The sequence below is a fragment of the Solea solea genome, chromosome 12 (assembly GCF_958295425.1).
Source record: "Solea solea chromosome 12, fSolSol10.1, whole genome shotgun sequence".
Taxonomy (NCBI): Eukaryota; Metazoa; Chordata; class Actinopteri; order Pleuronectiformes; family Soleidae; genus Solea; species Solea solea.
Genome location: NC_081145.1, coordinates 20256982 through 20284966, shown reverse-complemented (window position 1 = coordinate 20284966; position 27985 = coordinate 20256982). Strand labels below are relative to the sequence as shown.

At 39.4% G+C, this 27985-nt stretch overlaps 1 protein-coding gene across 1 annotated transcript; it reads left to right on the top strand.

The window, feature by feature from the left end:
- Positions 1-24526, top strand: glg1a (golgi glycoprotein 1a). The gene is made up of 25 exons (XM_058645340.1): positions 1-375; positions 9651-9680; positions 9923-10009; positions 10790-11005; positions 11248-11451; positions 11801-11872; positions 12114-12300; positions 13085-13299; positions 13814-13935; positions 14712-14813; positions 15059-15212; positions 16855-17079; positions 17281-17343; positions 17652-17765; positions 18378-18466; positions 19866-19983; positions 20630-20722; positions 20951-21088; positions 21258-21381; positions 21485-21627; positions 21707-21808; positions 21996-22103; positions 22572-22692; positions 23187-23293; positions 23944-24526. The coding sequence occupies exons 1-25, from the start codon at positions 43-45 to the stop codon at positions 24109-24111; spliced, it is 3435 nt and encodes a 1144-aa protein (XP_058501323.1). The 5' UTR covers positions 1-42; the 3' UTR covers positions 24112-24526.
- The last annotated feature ends 3459 nt before the right edge of the window (positions 24527-27985 follow it).

Below are 27985 nucleotides of genomic sequence, written 5' to 3'. Positions count from 1 at the left end.
AGTGCTCCTGAACGCAACAGTAGGCTGCCTGGCTCTGTGAAGATGGCGGACTGTATACGTGTTCCTCTGCTCCTGCTCTGGATGTGCATCTTGTCGTCAGTACATTCAACTAGAGCAGATAACAATAATGTCGCCAAATTTACTGGTAATGCTGATAACCCACAGAATCCAGCCGGAGGTCTGGGACCGGCTGTGGTTAACGCAGGAGCCGCTGAGAGAAACCTGGGCGCTGGGGCCTCGCTCTCTCGGAGGCGCACTGCCGGCTGGAAGTTGGCAGAGGAGGCGGTGTGCAGGGAGGACCTGACCCGGCTTTGCCCTAAACACTCATGGAACAACAACCTGGCGGTGTTGGAATGTCTCCAGGACAAGAAAGAGGTACATTTTCGGGACATGCTCGTGTGGGTGAAGGAGAAGAAGCAGGGTGTGCCTGACGAAAGAACAAGCTAACCACGGTTAGCTGCCACCGTCAGCTAGGCGCTAGCTTTGATAGAGAGAACGTCACGCCAAATGCCGGTCAGAAAGTCAACAATTTATGCCTTATGATGTTGGTTTCAGTATGGTCTAGTGCAGAGAAAACGATTGCAGGCATTTCACATGTTTTCAGTGTCCACTCTTCAATTCGGCATGATGCGTTTACTCAAACGGCTCCTGGCATCTGATAAGTTTTTTAAATCTTTTTGTCTTCAAAATATCTCCTAAATGCTACGAAGTGGAACAGCGTGCAAAATACGCTGAAATATAACCCGCGTTATGTAATAATTGTAACTAGAAATGGCTAGAAACACATCTGCTATAGATGGCCACCAATGCACTTGTTTTTCGTGTATCGTTTCAGTGTGTGCTTTATCACAACCTAGTACATTATCTGGACAGCTTGTATATGTTTACAAGTCGTACCTCCGGCATCTGGACTAGTGAATGTCTAAATATGACACTGACCACATAATTCACCAGCCAACAGGCGTGACAGACCAAGGGTATAATTCAACTCAAAACTCTTAAGACACACCAGCATCCGTAGATCAGTAAGTTGTTTTGCACAGCTTCCGTTATTTTGATAGCAGTCTAGCCCTCAAATAAATCAAAAGCCTCTCGCAGGTCCATGTTTGTCTTTGGGTTAAAATTGTATGTTAATGTTAAAATATACAGGCATTTGACGTGATATCCACAGTACGATATTTAATGAGCTTCTATCCACAGTACAACATTGTGATTGTAATATAGCACACGTTGCTCTCACTTAAGCCTCTGTCTCTTAGTAGAGAGCTGGTTAGTGTTTGATTTTAAGTATATCCTATTGTCCATGATGGGATTTTATGCTTTGGCTCTACTGCCTGCTGACCTTCTGAATCATCTCTTGTCCTCTACAGGAAATGGCCCTAAGTCTTTGGTTGTATAGTCAGTATTAGTCGCCTATCTTGTGTCTTGTGATCTCTTAAGCTCTCACACTGTTATGGGAAAGAGGAGTTGTGAATTCTTACTTTAAGTGTTTAGGCCTGGCAGAAATGTCTTTCCGGCCATCTTCTCAAATCTTTTCAGGAGGATTTGCTTAGCAGATTGTTATGTTTTTAGTTAGTCACCCTTTTTCCTTATTTCTTGACATGGGAAATCAAAATGCTTCCACACAAAAAGGTGATGATATCTGTAGGTCCCACATCATTTTGCTCTCCTGCACTATTTATGGCTGAAACAAGATCACAGTTTTTGCCTGGAAAACATTGTTTTGATATCATCACCATTGAGACACTTTCGTTTCTGCAATATAGTAAAATTATCAATACTGTTATAATAGATTATAACTGGTTAATGGCAGCAAGTGGTTCCACTCTGGTTCATAATCTGTTGTATAGCTAACATAACATCATTGTGAGGCAGACTGAGCAGCACTCACTCATTCATTATCTACCTTTTATCCTTCACATGATATTCGTGGGGGGCCTGGAGCCAATCCCACTTGACATAGGGTGAAAGATGGGATAAACCCTAGACAGGTTGCCAGTCCTGGGCAGGGCCAGTTTAGATAGACAAACAACCATTCACTCTCACATTCACATCTAATCCTAATCAGACTGCATGTTTTTGGATTGTGGGAGGAAGCCTGAGTACCTGAAGAGAACCCATGAATGTGCATGGGGAGAACCTACAAACTCCATAGTGGAAAGCCCCATGGGATTTGAACCAGTTACCTTCTTGCTCTGAGGCGACAATGCTAGCCACTGCTGCACCATGTGACCTAGCAGACTGAGCAGTTAACCTGTTTTGTCTGCAGAATGGTCTTTGTCCCCAGGGAAAGTTTGTCAGTGACCTCCCCCTTAAGCCTGAGGCAGCACCAGAGCCAGTAGAATAGTTGTCACTGTGGTGGTGTGGAGAGAGTGAACATTGCCCTGACATGTTTAGGCAACATGTTGCCAAAAAGATAAAGATAATAAAACCCCATTCCTGTGTTAACATCTGTGCCAGTATATTCTCAGAGTCCGGTACCAAATACCACAACATCTTTATATCAATATGACTGCGACTATCAGGTTGCTGATCCAACTTTGGGTGTATAGCTACCTGCAACACATTTAATTTCCCATTTCCTTAATAATAAGATAATAATTTAATCAACATTTAATTGTCAAAGTAAAAAAAAAATTGCTGAGAGGATGTCAAGTGTTTTGTTCGAATGACACCACATAAGGTAGGACTACCAAAGTGTAGTCTAATGTTAATTATTAAATGAGGAATGTCTGTTTGTCTTTGTATCTACTCTTCCAGTCAACCTCAAACTTGGTGTGTTCTTTAATGAGGACCGGGGTAAGTTGTGAAGTTTGGATGAATAGTTCTTGACAAAGCCTAAAAAAAAAAAATCCCCGTTCTACACATTGCATGACTTGAGTAAATGGGCGGTGGCAGTGCAGCAGCACATGCCAGAGTTTTGGGAAAGTCAGAACTCAACTGTGATATTCTCAACACAATATCCCAGTCACTGTCAAACCATGTGATGGCTGGCACAGTGTCAGGTGTAAAGTTGTTTGGATAAGGCAGGATCAATGCCTGCTCTCAGGCACTTTTTGAAACAGGAACATAAACAGTACTAAATTATTAAAAAGGTAATTCAAATATGAGATTATTTTCAGAAAATTAACATTTCTTCTTTTGTCTATTAAACATATGTAAAGACGGAAAATTTAGATAAAATGCATTTTTAAGTTTTAGTTTAATAAGAATTGAAGAGTGTTAATTGCTCTCACTTGAGAATCTGAACAAGATTAACATACACAATGTTACACAACGGGGAAGAACCTTTACATTTTCTCACTGAAGTGCAATTAGTCATTTCAGATTAACCTGTGCTGACAAATGAATCAGATCTTCATTGTAATTGCAGCATGCGTCATGTGCAATGCACTGGGCAAATTCAGAAATTATTTTTTTTGTTAAATTTTTTAGTTGTCTTGCATTCATACAGGGTATTTGGTACCATTTTGAGTCAAATGGACTGGAAAAAGCTCTGCTCTATGGTCTCTACCATGTTTAGTGTTGATAATGGCTGGGCTGCAGACCCAGGAGCAGCTGTGGAGACCAGTGACATGAACATGTTACTGGAGGTGAGAACAGCTAACCTTTATCAGCAGCTTTGCCAGTAAGAAGACGTTGAGAATCCTTTTATATACCACCAACATCAACAAGCCATGAACACGTAGCGAAGCCTGTTTTCTAGCCGCTCCCATCCACCGCAATGTGCCTTCCACAACCACAGCTTTCTTGTTAAGCTAACGATGAATGATAATAAACAATCCAAAGGGAAAGCTTTTTGTGTGTAGACTGCCAGCTTCATCTGTCTTCAGAACTTCCTTGTCTTCAGAACTGATTCAATCTCAATCTCTTAAATTGTTGATTATTCTCTCGATTAATCAGTTAGTTGTTTGGTCAATGCAATTTACAATGCAAGTCCAAAAGGAGTTTGGAACTTTCGGTTTCAGGTCACTAGTGGCGCATGTCCACCGGCTCTACTCGCCTCGCCTCAGCACGACACGGCACAATTACGTTGCTTCCCCACTACAAAAAAAGTACCTACTTAACGTAGGCGGAGTCATCACTGCACGACTGAGTGAAACTGTGGTGACTTTTATATGCGACACACACACACACACACACACACACACGAACACACACACAAGTGACTAGTGACTTTACACCAGACAGGTTGCTTTTGTGACCATTCATATGTGTTTGAGAGGTCAACCTGGGACTGTCTCTGCTGGTTGGGTGGCAGCAAACTGTTCACTCACTTCTCTAATCTCATTAGCTGCCTGAGAGCTCACAATGTCGCAGCAGCAGCTGAAAGCTAAGACAAGCCTTAAGTTGTTCCCATTATGTGTTTACACATTCAAATGAATACAGCAGCATCCTCTCTGGTGGTAAAATGATCAAGAAATACTCCATCTGCGGAGCAGACTTAAAACAGGACATGTTTTAAATTCACACGTTTACACATGGCAGTTAGCTGCTTTTTTTTTCTTTTTATATGGTTGTAATGCTTTCTCTCGGAGTCATTGTTTCAAACTACATCAGGAATTTGAAATTGTTTTATTTAATTCTTCAAACTGTTTCAATAATAGATTAAGCAGGCCAAACATACCAAACCTAGTTTCTTTTTTGGAAGACCAATTGATTAATCTTTTATTGGTAATGACAATAATTGTTAGCAGCAGATCTCAGAGAATTTCAGTGTTTTCAATATCCCCTATATCAATTCAGATGCATCAAACACCAGGAAGTGTCTAATCTACAAATTATTATAATTGGCAATATTAATTATTACGTAGGAAGAGTGTTGAAATAAATAAATGATTAAACAATCTGAAACTGCACACACCTGATCGTGTCAGGCTGTGAGCTGAACCCCTTTTAATGTCCTGGTAAATGGTGTTTAATGTCATGTCAGAGGCAGTGGTTACTGATGACAGTGAAGTAGGTTGTGGTGCTTGTGTTGTCTTTTTTCTATCTCCCTAAGACTTCCTCTGGATGCCAGTCCTATGCTGTATCAATCAGCTATCAGCATCAATATATATAATATAGTTTACAAAATTCTGTTGAATGTTGAACTTGTGAAGACTAGTCTAAGTAGTCTTAGCCAAATAAATCCATCTGCTTCAACCAATTTCCACCGGTTATCCATGTCTGTTCACTTTGAAGACCAGTCAAACACCTGCCACTTCTTTTGCTAATGGTATCTGTAGTTTCTCTAGGTTAGTCATGGTTTTATTATTTTTCTTCTTGTGCCTTGTAGCTTTGGCATAAAAAGAGTGATAGTTTCTATCACAACATTGTGTGAATGCCCCCAATTCACTCAGTTGCCACTCTGCTGTTGCTGCTTTTCTCTGCTTCAAGGGTGAGATTATGAGCTGCTTTTAGACTTGTAGCATTTTTCTGTGTCTCTGGTCTGCCCACTCTTGGTCCTGATGGTTTTTGTGGCTTTGTCTACGTGGTGCAGAGCACAGAGGGAGGAGGTTTTTTACATTGAAGACTTGCGTCGTATGTTTGTGCTTGGTCTTTCTAATTGTACCCAATTTAAATAAATTGCCAATTCCTAGTGCAAGAAACAAGCAGAAAGCCGTCTGACCATGAACATCAATGAGCTGTCTTACTTTTGAGGTTACATCTATCCAACAGATATCCAGACCTACTTTATTGATTATTTCCCATTCATTGACGTCCAAAACTGATGCTGCCTGGCTAAGTCAGGGTGCTGGTTCAACCTGAGATTGTGGGTTGAGGTCTTCTCAACATCAAACTTGTTCTGTCAAACACCAGGCTTTGTACACATGGACATTTTCAGGCTGAAATGGGATAGAGCAAAAAAATATAATGCGTGTTGCATTAAGATCCTTTGTCATTTGAAAAATATCTAAATTATCTAACTACAAGGACAAGTAATGCACAATCCAATTTTTTAACTTCCGATCCGATCCCAATACCTGAATTTGGATACCTACCAATACTATTCCGATATGGGTGCTCTGTTTGCTTTAATATTCTTATCATCATTATTGTGGGTATTATCATCCTTTATACAGGCAAGTATGATATGTACGAATATATGCATGCATGTATGTCCCAAGAGGACTTACTTGAGATAAGTGTAAAGTCAGAAAAGGAAGTCATAAAAACAGGAAATCCCAACCTGACAATGAATATGCAACTGCCAGGGTGTCAATGCTGGTCAATGGTCGCCTGCTAGCTGGCTGTAAACTGTGGAATGGATTTCCTGAACAGAGGTGTGCGTTACTCCGTGTCTCATTGAGACACGCCACCGTTCAGAAAATCCATTCTAATTTTTGCAGCCAGCTAGCAGAGTAATCAGGGAATCACTTGTGGAGACATTTCAGCAGACAATATTGAAGCACAGACGGATCGGAAATTTCCGATCCTTGAATTACGTTTGTATCAGAACCCGATACCGATACTGGATCGGATCGGCCCCATCCCTAACGAGGACTAGTCCACAAGGTATAGCTGCAGACCAAATGTACACAAACTCTTGTAGTTAAAGGTGTCCACATGAAGGAGAGAGGGAAAACTTTAGAGTTATTGTGTTTTAATGACTTGCATTCTCCTAAACAAAGACAAGAGCTTTCCAATTGTTAAAAAAAAACAAAAACTTTTTGGTCCTGTGCCAAAAAGTGGAAAAACTGTTCCGGGTTACTTGGCAACATCCTCTTGTGTCCCTTCAGTATCTATTGTTTGTGTGACCATTGATTTGGGCTTATTGTTGACATATATTTAAACTTGTTTAAGTGTTTATCCAACTGCATAGGAGCTACAGCTCTCTATATTGCCTCTCTATAATCTATATTTATATATATTGTCACTCTGTTGAAATACATTTTTTATGTTAATCAGGTTTAGGATTTTACTGACCCTGATGTGGAGGATAAAGTAGTAGAAGATGAATGAATTTTAATCATGTTTTAGGGTTTTTTCTGATTTTTGTATTGTCTTGTTTTGACTAAGATTTGAGCTTTATCATCACAAATTTGGTGGAAGGTTAGGGTACATAATATGGTCACAGGTTAGGACGAAAGTAATTTGATTAAATGCCTGTTGTGTGTGTAGTTCACAGATTGATCAAATACAAGTGTCACAAGTCTTTAAGTCTTTATCTTGGAGGTGAAAATACACACATCTGTCACACAGCTGACCTGTTAAGTTGGAAAAAAGGTACTTGTCTTTTCTGGCCACAGAATCCAATAAAACAGCACTTTGGGAGCTAGCTAAAGCTCCAGAGAACATATGGCTGATGTGTATTGGCTGGTGAGCCTCCTGTCTTTGATCACTCTTAAATTGGCTAATTAAAAATGAAGCGTGTCTTGCTTGCTGTAGCCCTCATTGTTGAAAGATGTGGTTGTGTCGTTCTCAGCCCTACAGTGGCTGCTGAAGGCAATCTGCTTGACTGTCTTGCTGATGTGTCCACAAGAGCATTGCATTATGTGGCTCCATTTTCTGCTCTGCCGCCTTTCTTCCTCTGCCTCCTGTCTCATCAATTGCTTGTAGTGATAGTGTCTGTCAGATTTTTTTCACAATGCCACACACCTGGAACATGCAACAAGATGGAGAGAGAATGTAATGTGGTGTGTGGCTTCAAAAACACTGGTATTCTAAAAAAAAAATACTTACAAGTAGGGCGGCACGATAATAGGAAATCATGCTGTGTGCGACATCGTTGCTGATTTAATGTGATGACGATATCACTCGCGATAAATTAAGACATACAATTAAAAGCATTTCTTTTGTTATGTATTGACTTAACAACTATTCATTCATAATCAATCTGTCTTTCTCGATTAATTTAGTACTTGCTTGGTCTATAAAATGACAGAAAATAGTTTTGCCCACAAACCAAAATCAAATCATTGTTGCAGCCCTAATATACAGTGAATGATAAGATGACGATGAATTATGAATATAACAAACAGATAAAAATAGACTAATTAATAATCAAACTAATCAATATGGAGGAATTTAATTTTAAGCAATTATTATTGCTAAATTGTTGAAGAAGCCAGTGGATCTGTGCACAGACCTGAGATGTATCAACCGTTGTTTTAAAATATTCGGTGAAGGATAAAGTGGTAGATAATGGATGGATATTTCAAATTTGAAAATATTTTCTAAGTGTGAACAAAAACTTTACTGTCACCTGTAAGAGGCTGCACTGAAAAGTGTGCATGGATGAATGAAGATGATGCAAATCTTCACACACCTATGATTTTACTGTTGGCTCTTATCATTTTCTCTCTCCTGCTCTTACTCTCACCCACTTCAAGTTAAAGCTCTGCCTTACACTGATTTTCCCAAGATGAAGAGAGCTGATTAGGTTTAATTTAGCAGCAGCTATTAAAGGAGATGGAGGAGTTGACCTTATTAAAAGGAAAAAAAAACATCAGTGAACAAAAGGAGTTTGAGTATTTCAGTCTGATTACATCAACAAAGCTAAGTGTTGGTTTTATTTCCCCCTGTTGTGTTTGGATACAGGTCCAGCTGCTGGCCACTGAGTTCCAGTTTGGACTTGGTTAGACTTAACCGTAATTGCACAACAAAATGATACATGTCTATTTTTTTTTCCTGAGCCTTTTGGTCAGAAATAATGCCAGTTTCGTCATTGTTAGTGTAGTTCACTTTTAAACAAACATTGCAGTAAAAGGAAGAAGCATTCTGACTTTCTGAAACATGTAGGTCCCACTGTCTGAGCTGGATAGATGCCTATATTAATCATGTGTTTTGTAAGTGGGATGCGATTTGTTTTGACCATTAAGTCCTTAGATGGATTACGTGTGTGTGCAGAGGTGGGGTTTTCCCTGCAGACAGGCAATCACTGCAAAAGCACTAGGAAAAATGGAAAAACAATTTTTTAGTTTTTGTTTGAACTAAATTACTCAACACTCTGTTCATGTACTCAGTGATGTTTATAACATCTGTCTGTCCCACCCACCCTTCCGTCATCTTCCTTGGCAGGCTCTGGCTGAGACCTGCTCATCACACTGTTTACTTCACACTGTGTTTACAGTATTGTAACACTTCTGTGTAAAATGCACTGTCAATAGGACACACATACACTTGCTTAGTCAAACACACAAACGGCCTATTCTTGGCTCATGCTGTGGCTGCCATGTGGTTAACAGTCAGAAACTCTTCAGCCATCTGCAGAGCACACACACAGAGTTGGTCCTCCATTGGGAATGGAGCAATAATTTTGGGTTTCTCTGGTTAAAGGGGAGGGGAGACTGTTGGTCTGCAGGCGTTTGGCTGCTGGTCAAAGCAGGAAGTCAGACAGGTCAATTCAGGTCAGTACAGCACTCCATAAAAATAATCTGTGGCCACAATGGCTCCCAGAAATTTGGAGCCACCTCAGTGAGAGAAGGCCTCCTGAACGTATTGTTGACATTTTAATCAATACCAGTGTCTTGACGATACGTTTTTTGGGTCCTTTTTTTTTTTAAATAACAAAAACGTACTTGTGAAAAATAAATCCCTGTTTCAGCAAACTTCTCAGTCGAGTGTAGTTGACCCATGAAATGCAAAGATACAAATCTCTGAAGGTTTGTTCCTGACATTTTTTACTTGGTATATATGCAAACCTCTTCTTCTTTTCTGTATTTCAGGAAACCGAGATTGCTACTGAATGCAACCATGTAAGTGTCTATACTTTTTTATTCCCATCCCATAACTCATGTCCCCAACACCATGCATGTTATTTTATAATGCATTGTATCACATGTGCTGGATAGAACATCCTAAATGTCAACAGATCATGTGAATGTGTATGAATCTGACTGTAATTGGCAGTTTTTGATGATTATCAACAGAATAAGAAAAGGTCAAATTAAAGAAAAAGCAAAGCTTGCTGTAGTCTCACGCATCTGTTCTTTTCTAGCTGCTGTGGAACTACAAGCTGAATCTGACCACCGACCCCAAGTTTGAGTCTGTAGCTGTGGAGGTCTGCAAGACAACCATCTCTGAGGTCAGTTGAAGCTTCACTGGATTTTTGTTTCAGCCTCCACCAACAACTGAGGAAACATTTAACTAGCTGGTCACTTGAAGAATCATCTCTCCATGTTTTCTCACCAGTAGCCTGGTTTGTTGTCAGTAGAAGATGCAGCTGCAGTAAAGGCCTGATGAAAATAATCCAGCACACACAAATGTTTGGAACAAAACTTTATTATTTCAGTGAAACATATTTTTATTCAGACTTTTTGGGACCCACCATTTAAATGGAAGCAGTGTTTTCAGATTCTAAATTTAATTATGAGGAAGTCATTTTCTCAAAAGCCCTTCTTTGACAGAAAAGTTGGCTTGTAATTTGTGTAGTGTGAAATAGGCTTTAGTTTTCTAGATCCTAGTTTTGGTTACATGTGTGCGTAACATCCATCTGCAGCTTTAATGCTTTCACTGTTGTCTTTGCAGCTTGTTGCACTACCTCTAAGTGGCAGTTTGAAATTCATGCAGGTTTAAATGGTAAACGGCTATTTAACTTTTACAAATAATGTGGTCATTATAGTGTCTGTGAAGCAGCAAGTTCTTGTTATAATATTTGATGAGAACATTTAAATGAGAAAAGTATATCCATGTGAGTTCTGGCCACATTTTTCCTGGAGCATTTGTTGGCAGATCTATGTTCTGTAGACAGACAGGCTGATCAGGTTTTTATTTTCATGCATTGTATCTTAATTTAAATGGTACTTTTCAACGACCGCTCTCAGTCTTCAAACAGAGATGTGACGCTGCCTGCGCTTTTGCTTAGATTAAAGAATGTGCATCTGAGGAGCCGGGCAAGGGCTACCTGGTGTCTTGCCTGGTGGATCACCGCACCAACATCAGTGATTACCAGTGTAACCAGTATATCACCAAAATGACCTCCATCGTCTTCAGTGACTACCGACTCATTTGTGGCTTCATGGACAAATGTCGCGATGACATCAATGTGTTGCGCTGCGGCAGCATCAGCACTGGAGAAAAGGTAAGACTCAAAGACTAAACTTTCTCTGTGTTCTGTATCTCGTGTGTGAGCACAAACACACAAAGAGTGTAGTGAAAGTCAGCTTGGGTAAAAGATGAGTTAGTCAATAACTTCTAAACAAGGTGTGCAGCCTGATTTAAGATTGGTTTATTTAACAGACACAAACTATAATCACACCAGAATTAGAAGCAATATTCACTGTGTGAAGCTTAACTTTCCCTGTGGCTGGGATCTCTGTGCAGGACATCCATTCACAGGGCGAAGTGATTGCCTGTCTGGAGAAAGGTTTGGTGCGGGAAGCCGAGGAACAGCCGGGAGCACACGCCATCAAGGAAGACTGCAAGAAGTCCATCATGAGAGTGGCTGAACTCTCTTCAGATGACTTCCACCTGGACCGCTACCTCTACTTCGCTTGTCGTGAGGACCGTGAACGATTCTGTGAAAGTGTGAGAATTTGTGCAAACATTCACAGGAAATGAAGTCTTTTTTAACACATGATCTAATGTTATTGCTGTGTAAACCAGATGACTGTGACATAGGCTTTTTTTTCTTCTTCAGCTGATTCAGATAAACACTAGTTTCCTGTTGTGCTTTTTCTTTCTCTATTCATTTTTGTAAATAGTTTTATCATGTGTCTAAATTTAGAAGGCATTTTAATCCTTGTATTAACCATTGAGGGGAAATAAATTATAAAATAGACTAGTAAATAAAGGACATGCTCTGCCTTGGATCAGTCATTTCTGTGACATGATACAAATTTTTGACTAATGATATAATTTTTTCTTCTTCTTTCAGATACTGGCAGGGGAAGGACGAGTTTACAAATGTCTCTATAATCACAAGTTTGAAGAGGCCATGTCTGAGAGGGTGAGTCCAGGAATATTTCATTCAAGTCAAATATTTTCAGGTTTGACTTTTCAACCTGTGACAATACTGATTCAAAGTTTAACAGTTGAATACCATTGTGTGAAATATTCAAAGAATGAGTGAGGCTGACGCTACATCATCAAATTGAAAATGGATGGTGGCTTTTCACATAAGAGTGGAAAAACCAAATAAGACAGGTATTGGCTTTATTGGGATGCTGATGTTGGCTATGTTTCCTCAGTGTCGTGAGGCCTTGACCACTAGGCAGAAGCTGATCGCTCAGGACTACAAGGTGAGCTACTCGCTTGCTAAATCCTGCAAGTCAGACCTGAGGAAGTACCACTGCAGCGTGGACACCAGCATGCCCAGAGCCCGAGAAGCTCGTCTGTCTTACCTGCTGCTCTGTCTGGAGTCTGCTGTGCATCGAGGTGAGAAGTTCTGCCTCTGAACTTGTGAACCCCGCAATCACTCTCAGTTGCAACCACCAATCAATGTACTCAGTTGTTTGTCTGACAGTCGGAGGCTACTATTAGCTGGATTACCTGTCAGTCTCCAGTGTGCTTTCACTTGTGATTTATTGACTTTTCAAAAGCACAGTGAACCTCCCACCTGCCTGCCTGTCAGGCTCTCCTGTGATCTTGAGTGGAAAAACACCTGAGAAAGTTAGCAGCACTTTTGAGAAAATGAGAAAGAAGAAAAACTGCAGCAGTAAGGCTGCAGTGTTGCTGCACACAGAATCTCTAATGAAAGCAGACTCGATGGAAAAGTCTGAAATACACAATGGATACACTTGGATTTAAATATAGAGTTTTCATAAACACAGATCATCACTATAAAATATGGCTGAGCCATTTGGGGAAAATGTTTAAGTGACATTTTTCTGACAATATTGCAATTGCGATTTTATCTATGATATAATTTTAAGACATACTACAGTTCAATTTCCGCCGCGTAATAGATATAACTAGATGGAGCATTACCACACAAGATGCCACTAAAATATAAATCCCCCTATTTTCTAACTCAAGATTATTGCGAGAGTATTGCTTTAATAATAATAATAATAATAATAATAATAATTTGAAAAAATCAACTGTTGAATAAGGAAATAACCACAAAAAGAAAATTATGGAACAATTTGGACATATTTTGAAACTATTGCTCATGGCCACACTGATAAAAATATTTGTGTGTATGTTTGTGTGTTTTTAGGTCGAGTGGTGAGTGGCGAGTGTCAGGGCGAGATGATGGATTACCGACGGATGCTAATGGAGGATTTTTCTCTGAGTCCCGAGATCGTGCTGCACTGTCGCACTGAGATCGAGAGTCACTGCTCTGGTCTTCACCGCAAAGGGCGGACGCTGCACTGCTTGATGAGGGTCGGCCGAGGGGACATGGGTGGAATCGACCCCAACTGTCAGAGGGCGGTAAGTGACCATAAACATTAACCCTCAATGTGAGCGCTAGTAAGACTTGTTGGCTATACCAATAGTTGATATTTTATTAATTTACATAATCAGAGATGTTGTGGCTGTGATGCATTAAATATGAAAATTGACCAACATGTTAGTGGTTAAATCAGAAACAAGATTTCAGCAGCTATAAATGCTCATTGTTTAACTGAAACAAAGATTTTTTAAATAATAAAGTAAATAATCTTTGTCTCACAATATTGTTCATAATGGAACACTAACTGTGGCCCCTGGCCCCCTGACACCAGCTTCTTACCTCATAAATTCCTAGATGTTATTAACTTAGACATGGATCCAGGTTCTTAATACAAACACCAAATGACAGCCTCCCTTTTCTCAAATATCTTTGAAGTAAACATCTTCTCCTGTTCTAAGAATGACCTTCAGCACCTCACCGTGTAGAGGTCCCAACATGTGTGGCATAGAGTCGGATTCAAATTGTTGATGGGAATTCTTTTTCTGTCCTCAGCTCCAGACTCTGATCCAGGAAGCTGATCCTGGAGCAGACTACCGCATCGATCGAGCTCTGAACGAGGCATGCGAGTCCGTCATCCAGACTGCCTGCAAACATATTCGCAATGGAGACCCCATGTGAGTCACATGCCTGACTTTGTTTTCCTCATTCCATCTGTTTATTTTATTACTGTGCTTATTCTATTTTGCTGGGATAGCTCACAATATCACATCTCATTGAATATTCCCAGTAAAAATGTGTTTAACTCATGTTATTTTACATACATATTTCAAACATTTCAGTCTGAGGACATGCACATTTTGAATTTATTTTTGAAAGCCAATATTTGTTAACCTACCATTAATAGTTAATGTTATATTTAGAATGGATGAACATCTTGTGACCTTTATTTTTAACTGGGTACATAAGCAGAAACAATAAAAGATAAGGTTTTCCACTGTGAATAAAGAGAAAAACAGACCAACAGGCCTCATATTGTTTCTTGTTATTCACAGAGATTGTCCACCCTGCCATAGTCTTACTTTGTCCTGCCACAATTTCATAATTCACATTTTTAAACTTTTAGAATAATAATTCTGTTGATCATTCTGACCTTCAGCAGTTCGAATGATCATGAGTAAACTGATGCATGGTCACGGGACAATCACAATAATCAACTTTCAGTTTTCGCAACTAAGGACAGAAACAGCAGCTGTGGCACAAAATAGAAACTTAAAACGAAAAATTTAAATGGCTATAAAGGTAAAAATGACCTTTTTCCAATTCATTTTGCAGTATAGCTCAGACTAAATGGTCATGACAGTCATTCTGTAAAGGGCTGCACCTGTGGGATCCAGTAATTACTCTGTTGTTTTCTGTACACCTGAACATATTTATGCTTTTGTTGCTGCAGGATCCTGTCCTGTCTGATGGAACATTTGTACACAGAGAAGATGGTGGAAGACTGTGAACACAGACTGTTAGAGCTGCAGTACTTTATTGCCCGAGACTGGAAGTAAGACATGGCTAACCTTTTCTTATCAAGCTGATTCATAAATCAACTAACAACATTCTTTTTACCTACCGTTATGTTCAGAACATTTATTATTGCTATATTTATATGGTACAGTTTTGAAATTCTACAGAATTGTTTTGCTGAAAGTGTTGACATTGATGCCATATTATTATGTTTGACTATGTACCCACAGTGAACAGTCCTGTCTCTTGAACAATGCTTTATTCCTCGTGTTTTCTGTTCAGGCTGGATCCCATCTTGTATAAGAAATGTCAGGGTGATGCAGCTCGGCTTTGCCATACACACGGTTGGAACGAGACAAGTGAGATGATGCCGCCTGGTGCCATCTTCTCCTGCCTGTATCGCCATGCTTACCGCTCTGTGGAGCAGGGACGTAGGGTGAGTCCCAAAAAAAAGGAGAATTTTGAGCTAATCTTTGACCACTTTAATGAACAGTTCACCAAATAACGACATAATTTCCCACTTGGCAACAGTGGGGTGTCTTTGTACTTATAGAAGTTGTATTATAAATTCTGCTGTGCAATTTGCAATCATTATAAACATGTCTGGGTCAATAGAGATCGTTAACAGTTTTCATTACCTTTGGCAAGTAGGTTATGTTTTATATTTATGTCTGTTGGCATTGGCTCCAGCCTTCCCATTACCCTTAATAGATAAGTGGTGGTTAATGAGTGAATGATTGAATGACCATGCTAAAGAGATTTGTCATAGTCATTTTTCCATAAACAATGCACATGAGCTAATTTAAATTCTTGGCTCAGTCTTAAAGGCTCATTAAGTCATGAGAATAATTGCTTTTTGGTCATGGGCCTGTTTTTTTTTAAGTTACAATGTCATAATGCCAAACAACAACAACAAAGCAGTATTATCGGTGCCTCTATCCTGACGCACCAAGCTTATCTAAAGAAATTGTTTTTTTTGTCTCAAGTATTTATTTTTTAAGGCAGGTTTTTTCATACAGAAGAAAGTAAACTTGGTGTAAATGCACAAGACGTTTGTGTGAATTTTGTCATTGACCAGAGAATATTCTTGTAGCTCCCCAGTGGGGCAGCTGAAGCAGAAAACCATGGTTTCACTTTGAGTAAGTCCTGTCGAAACGAATAATAATCACAGGAAACCTGACATCTGTCATGATAAGAATTGATTGTGTCCTGGTAATTCTAATCTGGCAATAGTGCATGAAAGGACTGATTTTCAGTTGGAATTGTTGACATGAAATGAGCTTCTGAACTGTGCTTTGAATAATTGATGTCAAACTCTTGATAATCTTTGTGTTTTAATTCAGTGCAGTGACTCAGGTTGATAAATGTGCCAGCTGTGCCCTTGTGTGACAGTCCATTGCAATAAATGTTTTTAGTCACATACTTTCTCTCTTTGTAGGATGAATTTTCTTCATGGCATTGTAATAATTGAAATTAATTTCATTTTTTACTTGTTTTAAAAAGTAATTGCATCATCCGTCTCTGTAGCCCATCTTGTCGTGTCTTTTTGAGAACATACATTGGCTTCCATATTAAGGCCCTGCTCACAAGAGCATTTTATGTGCAGTGACATCAATTCATTTTAATTAAATCGGATCAGCCATTGGATCAGTTTACAGAGATGACGTAAATCTGTGCAATTGAAATGTCAGTGTCTTAACAGAGCTGAACATTGAGACATGAATTTAGAGCCAGTTTATAAGCTGTGGGTGAATCACCATCTCCTCCTTCAGAATATAAACTGGCCCACAGAACAAGAATTGGGTGTACATCAAATAATCATGTTTTAAGGGCTGCAACTGAAGATGATTTTCAGATTTCACAATCGTGTTGCCTGTTCGGTGAGAAAGAAAAAATGTGGCTATTTGTTGTATATAAATATCTTTGACTATCTATATAAACTTATAATATACAAACCTTTACTTTAAACTTTAAATTGTTAGAAGTGCTTCATCTTCAGTGTGGAGTATCACTTAAAAGCCTTAGTGGACAAATACACGAAATTCTTACTCTAACTGGACTTCATAATTGTCCTGCAGCTCTCCAGGGATTGTAAGGTGGAGGTGCAGAGGATTCTCCACCAGAGGGCACTGGATGTAAAACTGGACCCTGAGCTGCAGCGGCGTTGTTTGACTGACCTGGGGAAGTGGTGCAGCGAGAAGACCGAGGCTGGTCAGGAGCTAGAGTGTCTGCAGGACCACCTTGAGGACCTGGTGTCTGACTGCAGAGATGTGGTGGGAAACCTGACAGAGCTGGAGTCAGAGGTAACCATCAGTTCATCGGTTAAAAAAAATAAATAATAATAATATAAAAAAATATAAAATAATAATTTATTTATATATATATATATATATATATATATATATATCTGAATGTTATCTGAAAACGGCTGACCCAGAACTGGCGGGTCTAATTTCAAAAGATGCTTTGTGTTAAGAGCATATCTGTGTTTGTTCTGTCCTTAGGATATTCAGATTGAGGCGCTGCTTATGAGAGCCTGTGAACCTGTCATCCAGGCCTACTGCCATGTAAGTCTGATCTGATAAAATGTATCAGCCAGTGGAAATATGTTATTGTTTTTTTTTTTTTGGCTAAAATGTATCACAGAAACAGATTTGTGAAAACCAAAGTAATAGGCAGCAGGATGTCACATTGACTTTGGATACATAGGAGGAACTAATTTTGTTAAACCTTCAAGTATTTGTATGCATATATTTTCTCTTGTGTTGCTCTTATGTTTTTATGTTGTTTTTTTTATTTCACATACAAGATGCAAATAGTATTCAGAATTTTGTTTTTAATGCTGCATTTTTCCCATTTCTGTTTCTTCTGTCAGGAGGTTGCTGATAATCAGATAGACTCTGGTGATCTGATGGAGTGTTTGGTTCAGAACAAACACCAGAAGGAGATGAATGAGAAGTGTGCGGTCGGAGTGACACACTTCCAGCTGGTGAGCACATTGTCTTTCATCATCATTGAAATATGTTCAACATGAAAAGAAAAACATTCTTTTTGGCCCTCAGTCTGAAAAATAAGCATCTTTATTGCATATTGCTATTGGCTAATCTAAAAGGTTCGGTGCGTAAGATTGAGGGAAAGCCAGTGGCAACATTGTAGATTGCAACCAATTAAATACCAATCCCCTCACCTCTTCCCATTGAAACTGTGTAGGAAAATCTACAGTGCCTTCAGATAATTTACAACTATGGAAAACCCTCAAAAGATCCTCTCGTTGTTTTTCTGTTGTGTTCTATGTCTTTGGGGCTGAGGGTATATTTGTTGCAGCGGTGCAACTTGGCTATTCTATTTGGAGATAAACACACTTTTAGCTATTAGTAACACAATAGCTGTGCTGTGGGTTCTCTGTACCCCCACCCAGCTGTGGCTCTGTTACTAGGCAACAGCAGTAACAGGTTAACAGGTTCTACTAAATCCTGCAAGCTGGAACTTAATCCTTAAGTTATGTGACACAAATGTGACAATATTTTCCTGCTGAATTCATCAGTAATTTTTTATGCATCATCATCTCTCTCTCTCTCTCTCATCATCTCTCCCCCCCCAGATTCAAATCAAAGATTTCCGTTTCTCATATAAGTTCAAAACCGCCTGCAAGGAAGACGTTCTTAAACTGTGTCCCAACATCAAGAAGAAGTAAGATACACAAAATCACAGTGGTGTTTTAGAGCCTGGTCACAGATGCGGCTGATATTGCCAATTGTAATCACTTTAACTTTCGTATCTGCTTGATTAATGATTTTAAATTACATTCCGATTTTTTATTAATTATAAGTTGACTGATGCTTTATCTGTTCGGTGTTTGTCTGAGTAAAAAGGGGGACTGATTAGATGAAATGGGAAGAACAGGTAAGAGACCACTTGTCGAGTCTTGGAGACTCATGGGCGTGTATGTACTCATGAGTGGGAGTGTAAGCCCTGTGACTTACAGTATTTCATTTTCACATCGGGGACAAATAAGTGAGGGCAAACACAGAATAGATGAAAAATTCTTTGTCCGTTTGATTTTAAATTGTTTAATGTTTTTAATGGTTTATATTTCTATAATTTATTTTTTAATTTTTGTTTTATTGGCGCTATACAAATAAACTTGTCGTGCCTTGCCTTTGCTGAAGAGCAATTTGTACAAAAATTATAATAAACTCAACTGTTTATGCTCCTCCTAATATATCAACTATTTGACATATAAACATATTACATATAATAAAGTACAAGCTAATACTGATTAGCTTTGGTTTCCTTGGGTCACTTCATGACACCAAATGAGCCTTTTGTATTTGGACTCTGCCTGTCCTATTCTCAAAGTTCAAAGATCACTCAAAGCCATCGTTTAGAAAAGCAGTAGAACTGCTTCTCTAAATGATGGCTGATCAGTTCAGTTTGCAGGACTACTACTGAAGGGAGCGTTCAGTATTTTCATAGGAGGCATGTTGATTTATAATAGTTATAATTAGTTATAATATTATACTAACAATTTTTCTACATAGTCCAGAACATTTTGAAATGTCACCAAATATCCATCCATACTAATAAATCTATATCTGCAGCAACATTTTTTTCCAGTTGGTCCTCAGATGCCAATACTATTTACAAGGAAGAAAAGGCAATTCCTACTGGAGAAAAGAGCAAGATGTAGTTTTTGTCCTGACAAAATGTCTTACAGAAGACTGAAATTAGAGGTCTACATTGTTTTTCTTGTCTCTACTCGTCCAGACTAAAACACAATTCTGGTTAGTTTTTTTAATCTAAAGGTGACAGACAGTTTTCCCACAAGTCTCCTTTTTTGGTGCTCAAATAATATGGATGCTTTGTTTAAACAAAGCAATTTTTTTTTAATTGGTCCAGGGTAATAGTTGGGCTTAATTTTTACACTGTCTGTCAAGCTTATATTTATGTTTTTCCCTGGCTAATTTGACCCTCTTCTAACATCTAAAATTACAAAATGTAAAAAGAGGTACACAATATTGTATCTACTCTGAACCATAATAACAAGGCTATAAAGGTGGTTGATCTTTATCTTGATTTTGTCTTTAAGGGTGGATGTCGTGATTTGTCTCAGCACCACAGTAAGAAACGACACACTACAGGAAGCCAAGGAACACAGAGTGTCTGTCAAATGCCGTAAACAGCTGCGAGTGGAGGAGGTAGAGATGGTATGTTCACTGACGCTACACAGTCACTGTTGGTCAGAAACGTTGTGAGCTCCTGCTCAGAGACTGAACACCAGTACAGAGACAGGAAGTCCCATCACAGTTGATGTCAAAGTCCATAACTAAGTTTAATGAAGCAAAGCGATTTTATAATCGAATGAAGAAATCTTAAGACCATTATTTGACTCACATTTTGGAGATGCCAGGTTTTTAGTGAACAGACAGCAGCACTGGCAGAAGATAATTTCCTAAAATCCAAAGCTTCCATGTGTAAGATTTTCCTCATGGATAAGAAATACAGTTGGCCAATTTCATGCTTTAAAAATACATAATTGCATAAGTATTGACTCATCAGAACTCAGGTAATTTTCTGTGTCGTTAAACCAGATAATTACCATTGACTGCTTTTATGAACCAAACAATATGACCACATGTCAGTTTGGTTGTTAAGCTGCTCAAAGGAAATGTATGAATTTTGTTCTACATTGATAAGCCACAATAGCAAAACTTGTCACCAGTTCTAAGTTTATTAGTACTGTGTATATATAAATCAAGCAGCATTTGAAACTCTAGGTAAAGTAAATTTTCTGATATTGTTTGTGCCATTGTTTTTATGTAAACCCACTTAATACTGTCTGCTTCTCTGCAGTCAGAGGACATCCGCCTGGAGCCGGAGCTGTACGACTCCTGTAAGCAAGACATCACCAGATTGTGTCCGAACGTGCCATTTGGCAATGCCCAGGTCAGCTGCTCCACATGTAAACATACACAATGTGGTATTTACTTGTAAAACACACATTGTTGTATAAGTCAGGTTATCAGTCCTCCACAATTCCAGTGTAAGGAGATTTAAATGAAGTGATAAAATACTAAGAAAGCTTATTCAAAATAAATCCAATTACTTTTGTGTCACATAAATTAAAACCAATGCACCAATGATCAGACTCTCTCTTTCTCCTTCTCACTCTAGGTTATTGAGTGTCTGAAGGAAAACAAGCGTCAGTTAAGTTCCCGCTGCCACCAGCGGGTCTTTAAGCTGCAGGAGGTGGAGATGGTTGATCCTGAGCTGGACTACCAGCTGATGAGAGTCTGCAAGCACATGATCAGGGTGGGTCCAGTAAAACCTAATGTCACACGATAAGTAACGGGTAGATGAGCCCTACTTATCCACAGTGTAGGATGCAAAATGGCAAAAGCAAGTTCTTTCTTGCTGTGTTAATGGAATATGTTTATGAAGGAGCTTGTATGTAACAGCTGTCTTTTTTTGTGTTTTTCAGCGGTTTTGTACAGAGTCGGAGGGAAAGAACATTCTTCAGTGTCTAAAACAGAACAAGAACAGTGAAATGATGGATCCCAAATGCAAACAGATGATCACAAAAAGACAGATCACCCAGAACACAGGTAGATGGTCTCACTCATTTTTAGTCTGTCAGGATCTCAAGTTCCACAAATAAGTCTTCCATTGACTGAGTGTCTGTGTTTGTGTGTTTGTCTCTCTTTCCAGACTTCAGGTTGAACCCAGTGCTGAGGAAAGCCTGTAAAGCCGACATCCCAAAGTTCTGTCAGTCAGTCCTGAACAAGGCGACACCAGACAGTGAGCTGGAGGGTCAGGTCATCTCCTGCCTCAAGCTCAAATATGCAGACCAGGTCAGAATCACAACGCGCTTAAGATGTTTGGTGTGACAGTCACTGATGTGTAACGTGATGTGTTTGTGTGTTGTGGCAGCGTTTGTCGTCTGATTGTGAGGATCAGATCAGGGTCATTCTGCAGGAGTCGGCGTTGGACTACAGACTTGACCTTCAGCTGCAGATCCATTGCACACAGGAGGTACGGATATTATAATGTCTAGAAGTTTAGACTATTAAAACTATTGAAAAAAAAAAAACTCAGTGAAATATTTATTATGTACTGAAAAGTATTTGACAATATAACAAATAATGAATGACCCATTAATCATATACTCAGCCCTGTTTACCATGAGCAGGTTATTGACTGGGTTGGCCTGTGTTTGTAGATCTCTCAGCTGTGTCCAGAGGAGGCAGCAGCTCAGGAGCAGACGGGGCAGGTGGAGGAGTGTCTGAAGGTCAACCTGCTGAAGATCAAACAGGAGGGATGTAAGAAGGTAAACAAAGCCACTGCTGCCTTCACTGACCATTGAACGAAATGTAAACTGCAGTGATATGACCTTCTATCAGTGCTGTAATGAAGTGCTACGTTCAAACAGGGGCCACCGGCCTATTGAATGCCCATTTCACAACCCATGAGAAGCAATTATGATATAGACCCAGAAAAACTGTAATAACGCATTATGTTATTGAACATTACATTACTATGTAATGACCCCTGTGTGGCCCTAAATTTTGGTATTTTTAAATACAAAATTACTTTTGCTAGCATGAATACAAACCTACAGTTTACATAAATCTATTGTATTGTATAATTGTTTTTTTTTATCTCTTTTATCTATTTATTTTTCTGATACATGACGTCTTGCCTCCCTTTTATTTCACTGCTGTTTTTGTTTTGCCCCTCACTGACTTTCTCCCTCCTCTACCTCTCCTTTACCAACCCCCTCCTCGCCCTTCTGTAGGAGGTGTTGAACCTGCTTAAGGAAAGTAAAGCGGACATTTTTGTTGACCCTGTCCTACACACAGCCTGCGCTCTGGACATCAAGCACCATTGTGCTGCCATACCACCTGGCAGGGGGCGCCGTGAGTCCACAAACATGCACACAGCAGCTGCAATGTAGACTTTTACCCATTTTTTTAAACGTTGTGATATATCAGAAACATGACTTGGTTTTCTAACTTTTTTGCAGGTGTAATAATTTTTTGTTTTTGCTCATTTTTGTTCATTAGTGTATGCATTTATATTTTGTGGTAAACACATTTTTGGGGTCAGAGATTGAATATCACAGTGCTCATAATTGATTAATACCAATTACTAAAATGCTACAAATAAATACAAACAAACTTAATACCAAACGATATTAACAATAATCCATTTTATCCACTAAAAACAGAATAAAATCAGACTGGAATTAATATAATGTCCACTCTAACCACAGGCCACCATGTTAAATAACATTATCATTAGTGTTTAGTACTAAAATATATAAAACTATATAAAAGTAGTTTCTAACTATTGACACTAAACCATTAGAACTTTCAAAACAAGATGGTTGACATTGGTTTTGTTTCCTCAGAGATGTCGTGTCTCATGGAGGCGCTGCAGGACAAACGCATTCGTCTGCAACCTGAGTGCAAGAAGAGACTTCAGGATCGCATCGACATGTGGAGCTATGCTGCCAAGGTACACTAGCCTCCGGCTTTTCCATACTGTCAGGGAATTTGTTCAAACACTGTGTTCACACAACACAAAATACCAACACACACAGATTTGCTGCTCAGTAGCTACAGTCTGTGGTGAGTTCTGAGTTTGCCATTCAGTCATTGAGCTGTATCAAGTTTTATCAAATATATTAAATTAAGTTGTATGTTGTAATGCTCTGCATTAAATCTTTAATTTAATTTCATTTGTTGTATTTTGCTGATTGATCCAGCTGCATTACATTTTATTTGAAATTGAGTCAAGAAATTACATAGAAATCTTTTATTTTGAAGTGTATTGCATGAGCCTTTGAATTGTGGCTATTCTTTTTAAATTGCTTTAATGTGCCACATAACATGACTATAATTTTAAAGTATTTCCAAATGGAAATAATAACTTGTATACATATATCTGGTTAAATTAGGCTTTTATTTTGAAACTCCGTGAGTGAACACATTTCTGTTTAAAGGGTTTCATTTCTGGGATATGTGCTATACAAAATCTGATTAAATGTACTTTTATTTTGACACACATTTGATATACATTGTGTTTTTTTTTTACCTGGCCTTCATGTAATTTTGTTATTAAGACTTTGTATTCATTAGTTATTCGTTTTCCTGATTTGACGACAGGTTGCTCCTGCTGAGGGTTTCTCAGACTTGGCCATGCAAGTGATGACATCGCCCTCCAAGAACTACATCCTGACTGTGATTGCTGGAGGTGTGGCCCTGCTCTTCCTAATGGGTCTGCTCTGCGGACGATTCACTAAGCGTGTCACTCAGGAGCTGAAGGACAGGTAGACCACACCCACTCTGTGGTAAGGACACACCCACAGGAGAAACGACCACCGCTGAAATAGGACTCTACCCCCTCCTTCCGTCATTTACCCCTGCTACAACAACTCCACCTGCCTCTCAGTTCTTCTCACAGCGCTTTCTCATCACTCCTGCTGCTTCCCACCTCCTCTTACTGTGTGAGTGATGTCACTCACAGTTGTGCAAAGGAAATTGGGCGCGATGACTGACTCATCTCATCATCTTCTACAGGAACTCGTCTTCTCTACTGGAAAGCCACATCCACAACATTTCTTCTTTATCTTCTGATTTTTTTTCCCTCTTTTATGCAGAGCACCAGTTCCTCCATCAGTTATACCTGCACTCACCTGTAGTTGCAGTGTTTTTCTTTCCTCTCCACCCCTTTTACTGTGCTGGGGAGATAGTTGGGTGAGGGGGGTGGGGGGGTGGGATGGTCGTACGGGTTGTTAGGATAGGGGCTCGAAAGTCAAATTTAAATTAGAGGGAGGTGGAAATCGTAGTGTAAATGTGTAGAGAGTGGGATGGGAAAATATTCATTTATAAAGACTACAGAGTGCGTGTGTGAATGAGTGTGTGTGTGATGAAAACTGTCTCCATATCACCATATTCTTCTAGTTCGTCCTCCTATTCCTTTTTTTTATTTTTTATTTGCTTGTGTATGTTCAATTTTATCGCCATGGGACTGCCATGTGGGTGGTGCCAACCAGTCAACCCTCCACCAAGCCAAGATGAGATGTAAACATTTGTTGGGGGGGTGGGTGAGTGACACATCACAACCACTCCCAGCTAGCTCGCTTAAAGCTCTTCCTACAATGGGAATAGTTTGTGGTGATGTTAATCTTTTGAAACAGCAGACCTGGCAACTTCAGCTCTCCATTTATGCAGTCTAATGTTTTAAAAACCATTTTGTTTTAATTTCTCAGCTGGATCTGTGCCAAAAGTGCACCACATCCACCTGCAGCCGGATCTGCTCACAACACTGCAGTGAGCTCCCATCATGCCCCGCTCCCCCCCATTCATGGACTTGCAGAGTGGCTGTCAGTGTCTCGGGTACATAAATCTGAGAGCAATGCAGGAAAAAAAAAACAGAATAAAGAAAAAAAAAATCAACATTATTATAGAGATGTGAACATTTTAGTGTAAAGATACTGGAATCATTGCACATTTTTCATTCTTTTTTATATATATAAATAAATATATATGTTTTGTTTTGTCATAGCCTTATTTATTTGTTTTCTAATGGACACATTTTTCTCCAAGTGATTTGAATGTTCTCTGGTTGCCTTTTCTCCAGGGAGGGAGCCTCCCTTTCTTTCTGCAGGGGTGTGGGGGAAGGTAGGGAGAAGGGTGGATGAAGTAGGTGGCTACGTTTTTTTTTTTTTGGCGTGTTCTATGCGCATCGACCTGCTCCGGCCTCTTTGGTTGGCGGCGTGAGTCAGATTTCTGGTGTGGTGATGTTGAAGAACACGTTGTCCAGAACATGAAGTGACTCTGTTGAACACTTGAGACACAGGAGACGAGCTGAGGTCTGTGATGTGATTATACTTTTGGGGGATGACCACTGGTGCTTTCATACGTGATTAAAACTGATCAGTGACGTGGACGTGAAAACACAACAGCTGTAGTTTGTTTCCCTCACTGTTACAACTGACGGCTGAGTTCAAGTAAAGGAGCAGTATATAAGAAATGCATCGTAAAAAGTCATAAAATGACCATTATATCGGCAGAGATTGGGAAACACTTAAATTGAAATGCTAACATTGGTACAGATAGTTTATTCAGCCTGCATGTTTTGTTTATATTGTGGAAAGAGGGTGCAGGTGTAGCTCCCCTTAGATCCGTCTAATCGGTGCGCTAGGGATCCTCAAACTACCTGGCAACCCTTGCTTTTCTGAGTAGGAGAGAGACAACACTCTCCAAGAGTTTTTTTTTTATAGGATTGCTGTTTTAAACTCTGGTTGCATCTTGTATATACAGTAGCCCCCTTTAAAACTGTAACAGGTTTGATTCAGATTGGGCTCATTTGTGTCAGATGTTGATTTAACTCGACGTCAAACACATACACGTGATTCACCATGTGCAGGTCAAAGGTAGAGGAAGATGGTGGTCGAGGTTTTGCTGTTACTGTACATTAGTCTCAGTGTCATGAAGCTTCTTTTTTTTTATTGTGGTGTATCTAAGCAACTTGGGCAACTGATGATTTGCTCCTCACTCGAGTTCATCGTGTGTACACGACGCACAGTACATTGAGTCACTGTGCAATTAAGCTGCGGCTTGTTGTCCTAATAGTTGCAGCTTGGTGTGGTGAGCGCTCGCTGCCCTCCCTGCTTGAAAACGAGGCGTTCCGATTCGTTTAATTGCCTTCACAATTAATTTTAACTCTCGCCCATCTGACGTCAGTTTTATCAAATTGTGCCTACTTGCCGCCCCACTGAGGGATCCCGCTGTACAGAACATCCCAGAATCCCCTGCAGCACCCACCAGAGGAGCATGTGGGCCTTTGTGTGATGGATGGATGGTGTGTGTGTTTGTGTATGGATGTGTGTTTGTGTTGCCCACAGATTTTGGATGCTGCTTCAAAGCTTACGCTGTCCCCAAACGATGATGACAAGAACGTTTGATTTTAAGTTTGTGACGATAAAGATCTTTTTGTAAAAAAAATGTTTTGTGTTTGAATCCGTGGAGCTCCTCCCTCATCATCTGATTTAATTCTTCCTGTACAATTTTTGTTCTGTACAGATGAAAATCGGAAAGTTTGTTAATAATAAAGTCTGCAAGGTTTCTATTCCACTGTCTGTTGTGTTTATTTCACAAAATTGTATAGAGCCTTTCAAACCAGGACACGAACGTTTCTCTGCTTCAACACACCTGAAATAACTGATGAGCTGATTAGAATCAGGTGTGTTGGAGCAGGGAAACCTCTAGAACATGCAGGGCTGTGGGTCCCAGGATCAGAAAACACTGCTGGAAATGAAGCTGAATAATATTGTTACAGGTGAGAGGAACAGACCTTCCAATACATTTTTGAAGTAAATTGACAACTGCTACTTTTAACAGTTTCTGTACCTTATTTAGGGCCATTTATTCATATTCAAATCTTTATACTCTGTCATGGGTAAAACCATTGACAGTTTGATGTCAAGTGTTACTGTGATGTTCTGTTTTGCAGATGTACTTTGGTTCAGTATGTGAAAATATACAAACAGACGTACTCTTTCATGTAAAAATGACCCAAGGGAATCTCTCCAGCTTTGAAACTGCAGATATTGTCATGTTTAATTGCATTTATTGTTTGTCTTTATTCTTTCTTTACTTTTTGTAAGTTTCTTTGCAGCATAGGCAAATGTTGCTGGTGCTGGATTAACAATCATTCCGCTGAAGTTACCTGTGTGAAAGAGGAATGCCGATGAGCCAATGAGAGCGCTAGCTCTCCATGAACTGCCCGTTGATTGGTCAAAGCCTCCAACGACGGGACAGATATAGTTTTGTCTGTGAATGGAATCCAGAGACGGTAATACCGAAGTGTTCTTCTAACTCTCAGATCACTTGATCAATGTTATGCTTTAAATTCAACAAGACTCAGTAAAATAACTTGTAAATCAACGAAATTCAAATGTGCAAAAATATTGATCCCCTTAACTTGCGAATAAGATGGTGCTTGTGCAGGTCTTGAACACTTTTTTCCAGACGAGTCTGGAATTTTGTGCGAAAGTTTTGCTCATCGTACAATTTTAGAGTCTGCACACATTTGTGTGAAATTGCACTTTTGTGTTTTATTCTGCATTCATTCTTCCATCATTAATTAATTAATTCATGCTTTTTTTTTAAATGAACTTTTCTACAAAACACCGTGGGTACA

Coding starts and splice junctions, on each gene's coding strand:
- glg1a (XM_058645340.1), top strand. CDS start 43: ATGGCGGACTGTATACGTGTTCCTCTGCTCCTGCTCTGGATGTGCATC. Junction 15,213..16,854: donor CTGTGGAGCAGGGACGTAGG/GTGAGTCCCAAA, acceptor ATTGTCCTGCAG/CTCTCCAGGGATTGTAAGGT. Junction 20,723..20,950: donor TGCCATTTGGCAATGCCCAG/GTCAGCTGCTCC, acceptor TTCTCACTCTAG/GTTATTGAGTGTCTGAAGGA.